This window comes from Centruroides vittatus, unplaced genomic scaffold (assembly GCF_030686945.1).
Source record: "Centruroides vittatus isolate TY-2023 unplaced genomic scaffold, ASM3068694v2 contig_10, whole genome shotgun sequence".
Taxonomy (NCBI): Eukaryota; Metazoa; Arthropoda; class Arachnida; order Scorpiones; family Buthidae; genus Centruroides; species Centruroides vittatus.
Window position 1 is genome coordinate 3,388,115 of NW_027120658.1, and position 13,105 is coordinate 3,401,219.

General features: G+C 28.7%; 1 protein-coding gene across 1 annotated transcript; it reads right to left on the reverse strand.

Annotated features, from left to right (window-relative positions):
* Nucleotides 1-523: 523 nt before the first annotated feature.
* LOC136986433 (uncharacterized) lies at nt 524-10,292 on the reverse strand. The gene is made up of 5 exons (XM_067284306.1): nt 9,972-10,292; nt 6,983-7,129; nt 4,859-5,011; nt 952-1,094; nt 524-876 (listed from the first exon to the last, which is right to left on the reverse strand). Exons 1-5 carry the CDS (start codon nt 10,123-10,125, stop codon nt 718-720), a joined length of 756 nt encoding a protein of 251 aa, XP_067140407.1. The 5' UTR covers nt 10,126-10,292; the 3' UTR covers nt 524-717.
* Between the last annotated feature and the right edge of the window lie 2,813 nt (nt 10,293-13,105).

A 13,105-nucleotide genomic window follows, 5' to 3' on the forward strand; every position in this document is an offset into this window, starting at 1 on the left:
GGGCATTGATGCTATTAAATTTTGATGATTAAAGGTTGAGACGATAAAGGGGTAATGTGTCATATCTCGAGAGGGATGGGACTTAATGAAGAGCTTGCTCGTTAGCATTTGCTAATTTTTTTTTTTTTTTTTTTTTTTTTTTATGAAACTCATCACGAACCCTCAAAATTAAGCCTTTTGCCATTTTATAATAATTGATATGAACAAAAATTTGGTTCATATTTATGAGCAAATATTAAGAAAATATTTTGATTTTTATAACAAAATCTCATAACAGATGGCACTATAAACAATTTTATTTATTATAATTAAAAATAAATATTTTAAATTTATAAATATAAATTTTAACAGCCGGGAAAGTTACGTAATTCATTGCTGGATTTTTTCTATAATAAATAGGAACAAATTAATATAATATTAATCTAGCTTTATAAAAAATAATAAAATTATCGAATAATATTTAACTTGTATTTATTTAATAACTGATCTAAATTAGTACACATATTTAATCTTTATCAATTTGTACTTTCCTATCGTTATTATGAAAAGTTTATACATTTTTAATCATTTTTTCCAATGAATAAGTGTTAACGTAATGCCCAATATCATTGCACAAATATCTTATAACGTTTTCACACTGAATGGAAACCATAGTGCAGATTTCAACTTATTTTTTTATAGATAAATTAATAAACTATTAACAATATTATTGGGCAATTAAGGACCTCGAAGAGCTTCAGTCTCCATTGAATCTGCTTGCTCAGTATTTCGTCTTATTTTTTTGCTGTTAGTAGATTTCCAATTACAATCACCGCGACCTTTTATGGTAAGAATGTAAACGCTTATTGTCATCATCCATAAAAATAATATACCAACCTGAAAGAATAAAAGTGAAAACTTAAAATTAAATATTTATATATTCTTTTCATTTAAATTAAATAATCATCATACTTGTAACCAATATGACCATCCGTGATAATACAGAACTTGAATGTCCACAACTAATAATAAACCATAAGCTGCTGTCAATTGGTGAATCAATTCCGCCATATTGCCCGAAATATAAAGCACTGGAATAGTTGCCGATATAAAACCTAAATTTAAAAAGGGAAATTTAATAAAATTGGAAAGTAGATATTCCATTTAAAGAACAGTTTCTTATGACAGAATAATTTTATAATACATTCGTTTGATGGAAAACGGCAACAGAACACAAGTAGTGTGCCAAAGGAATGGGCATTCCCATCCTCCCGAGGCATTCCCTTTGGCATACTACCATGACACATGGGCAATGTCTCCAGGACCATCAAGAGTGGGGGAGTTGGAAATTTTAGGGGACCGCAGTGTATCCTAACCGTATAAATAAATGTTATTTTACTAACAAAAACTAAAATCTTTAAGAGTACTTTTTACTAACAAAGAAACATCTTATGTATTTATTTTTTTTTTAAAGTAAATAGGAAAAGAAATCCTCAAAGAGGAATAAGGCCCGCTCTACCCCGGACTCAATACAAGCTTTCGACGGTCCTGGATGTCTCTCAGAAAGATTTACTATGAGCCCAGTGAAGATCTACTAAGCTGCTCCAGTTGACTACAGCGTCAGTGAAGATCTTTACGATAATCCGTCTGGAGTTGGTTCTTACGACTCGAGAATGTTGTTACATTGGCTCGTAGAAAAGCACACCTCCACATTCAAATTATACACTATTTACAGTTTATTTACAATAGGTAGAATATACAAGTTTGAAAACATACGAGATAACAACAGGTGGTGTCTTACATAACGGATTAGTTATCCGGAACTACACAACTTTGGAGAAGCCTAGTCACTTGGGGAGTTGGCTCAACCGCGTGGCCGTCCTGTCTCTACACTAACCCTTCCCAGAGGAATTTCCAAGAGGAGAACACTCTCTCTATATCCTGCTGGCTTCCAAAGTGTCAGAGACTATCACGTATTCGGTTTCTCGCTCTTCTCTCTTTTCCTCTCGCTCGTCTTACTATTTAAAGAGTTTTTGGACGACAACTTCCGACCAATCACGATTCTTCCTTTCATCCGAAGCTTTCCAAAACGTCGGCTGTTCTCCCGACGAAACAAGTTCACCATAACGACCGTCACTTGTTTACATTTTTTTCTAGCAAGCTAACATGTGGCAAACACATTGCTCGACCTCACGCAAGTCCAATAAACAAAGACGGCGCTCCTTTTGTTTCCTCACCTGTTTACAAATACAACTCCTGGTGGGACCGATTCACAAGGTCGTCCCTACTCTGTTAAAAGCAATCCTTTACAAGCCCTATTTAGCTGTTACACACGTGAAGGAAACTCGTAAAACCCCACGTGGCCATTGGTATTTAGGAGGTGTGAACCTACGACTAGGTACAAGTGTTCAATGATTTTATTTACTCGGTCACTGGTGGGTGCTCCATTGCAGAGATACAATTAAAAATTTAATGAAGTAAAATGTTTATGAGGAAAGATGTATTTTAATGAATAAAATTTTATATTTTACGATTGAAATTAAAGAAAAAAGATGTAGAAATTAATTATTTTAATCATTTTTAAATTATGTTTACAGTTGAACGACAAAGTTTTGAAGTTTTAATATTAATAAATCATGATTAGATCAATTTTTTTAAAAATTCTATAATTTAAATATTTTAGCCAGTGAAATACTTTATATATGAAAAATCTGATGAATAAATCTAATATTTCTTTTAATTTAAATACTGTAAAATTATTGATATGTAAGCAATTAAGCAAGATTTCTTAACATTGTAAGTAGCAAACATAAAATCGAACAATTGAGAATTCAAACCCAATTACAGTAGTATACAGGGCGTTCATAAAACATTGTCAAGGTTTTTCGCATTGGTCTGAGCACTTACACAAGAGACCTGGAGGTGTGTTTCTCGCGTGTGACGAAAGAGCAGCTGCGAAATTTCCTACCAGACGCACAAAAAAAGCAGTTTCTCCTCTCTGTCCTCTTCCCAGTTCCCAGGACAAGGTTTTTCTTCGATGGCCCCAAAGTCCCTCGACCTCACCTCGTATGATTTCTTCTTGTGGGGATATGTAAAAGATTGCACGCACATGTCAACGCTACCTGCCAGCCTGTCTAAGTTGAGAAGTAGGATTGTCGCTGCTGTTGAATTCATCACAGCAGAGACATGTGACCAGGAATGTGTGTCCTTACAAAGGGTGGGTTTGCTGAGTTGCTCTTTCATTTCGTGTAAAGTTTGTTAATGTATACCCTAAGAGAAATAAAACCCTGAAAATCTTTTATGAACACCCTACGTGTGTGTATATTTAATGATAAAACACAATTAAGATTTTTATAAAATATTTTACTCCGTTCGTGTAAGGCCACTGTAGTAAAGTAAATTACCACTAGATGGCACTAGAATAGTACTCTAGTATTAATATAAAACAATTAAATATATTTACATAAAATACAAAATAAATTAACATTGTTTATGCAAAAATTATAATTTGGTTAATTAAAAAGCATTTAGCACAATTTCTACTATTTTAAGATCATATTTATTCATAAAACATGTGCTGAACTTTGACCCCAGTGAGAGACTTCTTGACGCGACAAGTACCCAATTAAATTGCCAATGCTTTTTTTTATAAATGACAAAAATAAGTTGAAAGTAAGTTCTTAACAGGGATAAAATGTTATCAATAAACCTGTCTTAGAAAAATTAGTTTTTTTGAAATATTGTTTTATTGCACCGAGTAAAAAAGCATTTTCTTTAAATTCAAAAATATTTTCTTTTATATTTCGATTATTTTATTTAAAAAAGTTTATTATATTTCTTCTTTAAAAGCATACAAAATAACCTCCGAAGAACGGCCATTTTTATGGCCGTTGTTTGGAGGTGGAATGGCCGTGTCCTTTCTCCACAGGTTAGAATGTATTTATTAAATATATATATTTAATAAAATGATATTTAGATATTAAGACAAATATCCTAACAAACGTTTTACATTCCAGTTAAGATAAAAAGGAGTATTTATGAGGAGGAAGGAATTTTTTCGCGTGTCACTAGAGACCCCACAGAGTGCCGCAGATGGCCCTGGGCTTTCACTTACCAATTTATATCTTCATCGAAACAAAGGAACACAAGAAACAAAGAATTTTTTTCTAATACCGAATCAGTTGTTTGACGTAATAAAATATTATTTAATGATAATAATACTTGTAGATATCTTTGTCTGTTGATTAAATAACTTAATTACAATTTAAATTGATTTTGATTTAATGATTATTATTTGTAATTATGATGAATGTAATAATAATTTTTTAGTAGTTATCAAATTTATTTGTAGTTTTACATTATCCATTTAAGTCTACACACATACGAGCTTACGTAGAGGAGGCCAGAAGAGTAATCTTGCTCCTGACCTAAGCATAAAGAAGCCCTAAAAATTTATTTATTTTTTAATATAAAAGTGATATAAAATAAAGTTTCCTTTAATAAATGGCGGAAAAATTTATTTTATTGTTTGTATTCTTATATTTTTATGAGAAGAGTGCTATATTTGTGGCTGCTCCGGGTCTCATCACGTCTCTCTTAAGTCATATATGTTTGTATAAGTTATATATATATATTTATTTATTTATTTATAAAACTTTAAAAAATATTTACAGAAATTCATTTTTGTATATGCTGAACAGTAACGGTTGACAAAGTAATGAAATATTTACTTGAAAGCATTCAAAAATAGATCATGCCTTTGGACTGAAACAAAAATAGTTCCGCCCCAACTTTTACCGATTCTGTTTAGTTTAAACGATTTTAAACCTTAATAATTTACTGTAATTATCATTTAAGTTAAAATTTATTTATTTCTTACCTTGAATATTCATAAGTAAAATATGAAAAAAAGATAGAACTGGCAAACAGTCCCGTTTTTTAAAGGTTGCTATGGATATAATCAGAAGAACTGCTGTAATTGTGGCCATAGCAACACATAGTCCTGCTGTGGCTGTTTTACACATTTTTCCATCTATTTTAAATAAAATATTTTATTATTTGCCACGATATACAAGTCTATATTTCTATAATTAATAAATTATAAAGAAACCTAGCATCTAAAGTATAGAAATCGAGCATTTAAACACTCCAAATAATGATTTAAAATCAGAGATAACGATAAAGATGAGTTTAAAGAGAGAAAGATCAGGAAGATAAAGAAGAGAGATTGAAATACAATTATTTGCATAAACTGATTATTAATGTGAATTAATTCGTCAATTCCTAACATAAACACCATCCCGAGTAAACATAATATATTTTATATAATTATATATATATATATATATATTAAAAGTTACTTTCGATACATTAAATGAATTAGGATATAACGTGACTTAATTAGTGACGTAATGTAATGGTTGGAGTATCTTAAACTTAACAGGGAGGATATGAATGAAAACTAAACTAGAAGTTTGCGTGACTTGATTAATTTCTTATTGATTAACTTGTAATTTCATCTACTCCTAGTAATTCAAATAAACTAAATTCTTTACGGTATTTTAGCAAATGTTAAGTAATAAATCAATGATATTTGGGCCTTAAAAAGGGGGAACCACGTATCTCGGTCCCCAAAACTAATGTTTTCTGCTATGATTAATAATTTTTGTTTTAAATTTTTTAGAGTTTTAAAGTTATTTTTAAAATAATATTAATTATAACTGGAAAAACTGCTTGTATTATTTAATTGTAATTTCTTTGCTTAACATCATATTATTAATTATATAAACAACTTGTTGTATGTAAAACTATTATTATATGGAGCAGGGACAGATTTAGGCTTTGTTATATATAAAAAAGGTCCTTTCTCTTCCATGAAATATTAATAAATTTAAATGAGTGAGGTCATAAGGTTGTACAGCTATGTTTGTATCCAGCCCATATGGAAGATTTCATCAAACATTAATGAATCTCTTCGGTATGCTTAATCATATTTGACTGATAAACTTGATGCCATACATTCTTTTCCATCAATCAATCACGTTTGATTGATTGAGAAGAATTCCAAAGCATTAAACTTTTATAGATCAATTCTGAAAATAAAAAAACCAAAGAATTTGTTCTGTAAGCAAACTAAGCGCTTGCTCAGGGCACAAATTTAAATGCCGTTAATAAAAATAATTGCATATTTTGTAAGAAAAATTCAAGAAGCTCAAAATTAATAAGCATTTATACCAGACAGATGTGTTAATTTTGCTACTGAAAACAACTTAAAAGAATAAAAGTAAAAATTCTGGAACGTTTAAGGTAGTTGCAATGTGCAAATTTAATTTGGAATTTAAAAGCTGTCAATTGGATTATTATTTAAAAATCTAGAAAATTAAAATATCTCTTCGAAATCATTCAGACTTTTGTAATAAATATTAGAAAATTTATCAAATTTTACTTTCCCGCCTGTTATATATAACAGAGAAAAAGTATGGCAATCGGTTAAAAAATGAACCCCCAAGAGTTTTGCATTTTTGCACTCAGGAGACCTTGAAGCGTCGAGAAACGCAATAAATAAATAAATAATGGAGGTTTTTCCTGTATGTTCGTGTGTGAGGGCACGGCTTTGTTCATTCACTTTGAACCTTAATTAATAACTCTCGAACTCATTGTTCAAAATTTTTGAAATTTTGCAGAGAGATTCGTGTATTAGGGGCATTGATGCAAATAAATTTTGGTGGTTCAAGATCGACGGGGTGGTGAGATAGAAGGAGGTCATATATCGAATGGAGTAGGACTTAAAACAGAGAAAAAAACAAGAAGAATTAGAAGAACTTTTCATTATATATTAAAATATTTTACCACCATCTTGCTTTCTGCTGCTTTGAAATTTTTATTTACCATTAAGATTTAATTACTCATTCGGCAGGTAAATGAGTAAATCATAACGACGGCCCATTAAATACTCATAATATTAAGAGTACCTTACTTAATAATTAAACATTTAGATACTTACAGCTGTATCCACGAGCCGCAGTGAAATCATCGAAATTCGACAAACATCTATCAACAGTCAGTCGTGTGCCATTAATATGCTTTCCTTTTCCATAAACGGTAACGCAACGTGACCAAAGACCAGCGTGACCTTTTGATACTAATTGACCTAAAACATCAAAATAGCATTTTTAAAGATATTTTTTTTTTATATTCCTTAAATTAAAAAATTCATATTTTGGCCATTAATTTTATCCATCTTTCTTATGGAAAATGTGGAAAATCTATTTAAATTTTTTTTAAATAATATAATTAGTGAATGGCTCAAGCTAGGATTTTACAGGTTTTTACTTTTTCCCTTTATAAAAAAAAAATTAATATTTTAAATAAACAAATAAAATAAAAGACATTACAGTAGAAGCGCCATTTTCGTGGAAGCTATGCTCTGCAAAAATACATTGAATACTCATCAGAGCTCTTGGGGATCCTAAATAGAGTCTGGGTGAGCCCAACTCCATGAATTTTTCACGGATATGTCGGTCCTATTCCGTTGTGGGCTTGGCCCATTAAGGAATATGTGATGCAATCCAAGCCCATAATTGTGACAACAGGAATTGTACAAGAAGTTTAAAAATCGTTTAATTGTGTGTGGTTTTGCGAATACGAAAAATAGTGACAAACACCCAACCATGAATATGTAAAATGCACGAATATGAAACTTCTACAGTATTTACTATTAATTAATTAATTTTATTGAAGATTAATTTAAAAGTATATAAATTTTATGCATGACAGAAAATTGTATTGTTTTTCTTAGGTTTACATTTTATTTCAAGTCATTATCATAAGTTATCATTGGATTAACAAGATATGCCATGGCCGTATTGGTCTTTCTAGGGAAGAACCAAGAGGGCCATGGTATGTGTTGCCCATGGCTATACATTTTCCATATGTTTGGCTCTTGGTCTCGTTATGTATCTGTTACCAATGTTACCGTACATTTTAATAACTAATTTTTAATTAATTAAATCATAACCAAACAACACTAAATAATTAAAATTAAGTCTGATTATCTATACGTGCATTTGTTTAGCAGAATGTTTTTATATTCTTACGTCAATTTTGACGTCATTTTTACATTTCGCGTAACGAAAACAGTGTAAATTACGCGTTATTTTAACGCAAAGATGTAAATTATTCTGAAAAAAAGAATTTACTTTTAATTTATTGTCAATGCGATTCTTCGGAAGCGAAGATTTTTATTATTTATATGATTGATGTATATATGGTCAAACCTCTGTACAACGGCCACTGACGGAAACTTAAAAACTGGCCGTTGTTTGGAGGTTATTTCGTATGCATAATCGTTTCAAGAAAAACTTTTCCTGAAAAAAAAATGGCCTCTGTTTACAGATAGCCGCTATTGGGAGGTGGCCGTTATTGGAGGTTAGACTGTATTTAACACGCTGTTAGGCTATTTTCTATATATTTTTTAATATAAGTTACTCTACCAGGATTTTTCATTAAAAATGTATAAATTATGATATTTTATTCCTTTTTTTTTATTAGAGAATAGAAAATAATATAAATATAATTTTAAAATATAATTTAAGACTAGATAATTAAAATTTACTTGCAGTTTTCTTTAATTACATTGATTTTAGAAAATAAAAGTCACCCCCCGCAACGTTAAATAGTAGAAAATTTTTAAAAGATATAATGTTTAATGATGCGGGCGCGGGTTATCTATTAATTAGTTACCACCAACGTGCAAGAATATCTAAAATTTTTTAATTATAGTAAATTCTGAATAGAACGGAACCTGGATAAAACCTGCCTAAACGAAAAGAATTCTATACAGCGCGATCCCGGTTTACACAGGTTTTATTAGAAACCTGCTTAAACCGGAATGGCTTCGTTCCGTTCAGGTAAGTTTCCGTTTTATTTCTGTTCCGTTTTAGACAGGTTTTACTGTATAATAAATATACTAAGTTTAAATATGGATTATAATTTATGATAAAAACATAATTTTTATAAATTATAGTTTAAAAATAAAAATTTATAATTTATTCTATAAATAACTTTTAAATATTACTTTATGCATAATTTTTTTCAGCATTTTAATGCTTTTAAATATAGATTAATAGCCAAAATATATATATATATTTTATGTAAGAACATTTGAGTATGAAGTTACTAAATTTTATGAAGGAAGTTCAACTTTTTGACAATAAAACTTCAATTAAATAATGTTTATTTTACGAATTGAATTTATAATAATATTATAAATATATTTAACATATTTAAATTGTAACATTATCTGTTTAATTTACTTAAAGATAAATTATAAATTATAATTAAAAATAGCCGTTTCTTACAGGCTAATTTTCAATTAAACTAGAATAAAATATAAGAAATAATAATTTTTAAACTAGATCTTTAGAATTTAATTAAGAACTTAATTGATGATAAAATTAAATAGAAATTACTATAATAAATAAAATATTATAACATAAAAACGTTAACGAATGGTGAGTAACGTTCCTAAAATATCAGAGTTGAGATGAACTTTCTCTTTGAAAAACCGGTAGATTTAAGCATTCTACGCCCTATTCAATGACAACAAACTTGGATAACTCCTCTTTCGTGACCTATATACTAGAAAATAGAATATAAAAGCATATAACACTTCTATATAAATCAAATTTGCCCTTCTAACAATCGAACTTATTTACGCTCGGATCTAGAATAAAATAAGAGCATAATCATTAACATTTATGTCTAAACTTTGGATTAAAATAAAAAATAAAAATAATAATAATAATCAAGCTTTTTGCTTTATTATTAAATAAAATATTTAGGTGTTTGCACGAATAAATTTAACAATTCCTACTAAAGATAAGGAGAGAAGTGCTGTGTAATCTAATGCAATATACCAGAAGATTAACTAAATTAAGGATTAAAACTTTAAATATTTTAATTTCAAATCGACAAATAAATAATAAACTTACCATCAGATGAGGGTTTCGCTGTAAATCGCCCCACTGTTTGAGTCCAATTGAATTTTAAATCCCAAGTAGTCCAGTAAGTAGTAGTCAAAGTTAAGAGTTGCAGAAGGAAGAGCAAGCATTGAAAAAGGAGAAAGAGAATCAGCATCACTTTCATATCGAATGTGTAGAAGGAGTCACAGACTTTAAAACAAGTGAGTTTGCATCTGTTGGGATGCTCGACCTATGCACCAAGAGCGTCTAACCTCAGGGCTTGTGTGCGAGTCGTCTAGGCCAAGGTTAGACACCGCAAACTGCGATTTAATTGCATCAGAGAAAGACGTTCTTAAAGAAAAAAAGAATAAAAAGTAAAATAAAAAAAGGACCAGTCACCAAAATTGGCAAATAAGAAGGCTCGAGTGTAACTTGTGATTAAAAATATTGTAAATTCCAACTCGTGCTGCCTCTAAATAACTCCAAACTTGTCGACATTTGCAAGTTATAGAATTAATATCTAGTTTAATTTAATTATATAATTAGTAAGAAAATTTATTTTTAAATTAATTTTTTAATAAATTATTTATGCATCTTTAATTATAATAATTATTATTTTTTAATAAGAAATTAATAATGTAAAATCCTTAAAAGCAATTTGAGGATACTTTTAAAATTATATTTAAAAATTGTTAATTAAAGTTAACAAATAAATTATAGTATAATAACTGAAGTTTTTTTTATTGATCAAGTATATTTATTTCATCTGTAGTTTTTTTTTAATATAAAAATATAAATTTCTCACTTGTTTAATGAGAAAATTTCTCTTTAATTATCGTAGGTAATGCTGTAAAGTGTAATGTTATCTCCCTCCCTTTAACAATAGTTTTATTATTAAAATAATAACAATTAATTAATTTAAAAGAAAAAATAATTAGCTAAAATACCTAGAAATTTTTAATTACTGCAAATAAAATATCAACAGGTACTAATTAAATTAATGCCTTCAAATAAAACAAAATACAATTTAAAAAAAATGAATTAAAATAAAGTGAAATACAATTAACTAAGTAAATTAAAATAAAACATTAATGCAATTAGTGTTAATTGTACTTTATTTTTAATTTACATTATCGCGTATTTAATTGTTATACGAAATTTTAAATAAATGCTAAAATATTATTATTATTATTATTATTATTATTTAAAAAAAATATGTTTAACTTAATTAAGAAATCGTTCGAATTTGTTTCATGCTCCATTAAGTTGTATGCTTATCATCACTCAATTTATGGCGAATTCTTCTTCAATAAAAAAAGACAGAAATATTCCTGTTTGAAAATCTAAGTCATGTTAAAAATTCAGAGATTTAATGCAGAAACATCAGCGATATCTCGAGTTAAATTACTAGAACATGAGTTGATCTATAAATTATCCTTATCAATACAATTTTACAAAAAAAAGGTTAGTTTCTTATTTCAGAATTATCGAGCATGAAAGCCATTTTAAGAACGCAATTAACATTTAAATTTACGATTTTAATTATATTTTAAATGATAAATAAACAAGCAACGAAGTTATTTAATAAACTCACTTAATTCTGGTTAATAATGAACTCGAATTTATTCAGTTAATTGTAATTAAAACGCTTCAAATCTAATTAAATGAAATACAGCTAGTTATAATTATGTATGATTAATAATAAAATTAGTTATAATTATTAATTATATACATAAAAAAAACCTACGAACAACGGCCATCATCAGTGGCCGTTGTTCGGAGGTTTGTCTGATATTAGTTCAAATTAATTGTATTTGAAGTTTAAATATATTAAAACATTGATAATATTTTTAATAATAATTAAATTTATTTAATTCTAATCAACTGAAAATTAGATATAAACATAATTAATTAACGTGTAAACGTGTATTAAATTTATTTAGAATTTTTAAATGTATAATTTAAATATAATTCATAAATTATGCATTCGACCACAACATAAAAATGAATAAATTTTTGAATGATTTTAGAATTAGAAATTCATGCAACGAAACTAATTACTTGAAAATTATAATAATTAATTAATTAATTAATTAAATCGTTTCGTCCAGAAAGTACACACTTTAAACGTCAATTCGACGTCATCGCTTCAGTTACAGTGAATAATTTTAAAAAAAAAGACGTCAAAGTAACGTAAAAGTGTACGCGAAACACAATAAACAATTTAAAAATTAAATAAAATTACGTAATTAAAATATTTTACCTTAAAAAAGATGCAATAAAAGAAAAAGGGAGACGGTAATTTAAAGATAATCGAAATTTCGTCATTAGTGTGACGTATAGGTGTAATGGGGGGATAATTTACCTCCATTTCCATAATCGTGGGTGGTTGGCGTATAACAATCGAGAGTAGAAAGTAAGAATTATAGAAAGAATTTTTTTATAAAGAAATAGCCATATTAGGTCCTGACACGAACCGAAAAATTCCGGATCTTATCATTGTAGAGGGGGGGAGTGGCAAGGTTAAGGTATGCGCTTCAGTATTTTTTGCCAAGGGCATGGGAGTGGTCAGCCTACTAATCAAATAGCCGACTTGTTATTACTTTTAGGGAACTGTTTCAGATGTCAGACAAGACGTATGGTGAAATCCCGTAATAATTCCAAGCGGATGCAACGGTGTTTTTCTTGTGTTTTGCTACGTAACAGTGCAGAGTATGTAACTAAGGAAGGTCGTCTCTAACACACACAACCCGGATTAATCTCTTCCTAAAACTATTTATGAACTGACGGATTTTTATCAACAACTAAACTTCGGTGATAAATGATTTCTTTGTAAGCGTATCCTTTTGCGTATAGGGCAATATATATATACAGTGAAACCTGTATAAACCGGAATCGTCCTGTGCAAAATATTTTTTCCTGGTTTGGCAGATTTCCGTTTTATCCGAGTTCCATTCTGAACAAGTTTTACTGTATAAAATAAAACTTGTATATACCGGAATCTCACGGTACCAGGTACTTTTTAAACAAAATCGCTCCATTTCGAAGAATTTTTCCATTTAGGCTTTCGTTTTAGATAGGTTTTAATGTACATATTTATTTATTTTGAAAAATAATAAATAAAGCATTAAATATTCGAACTATTTATTTATTTATTATGATTA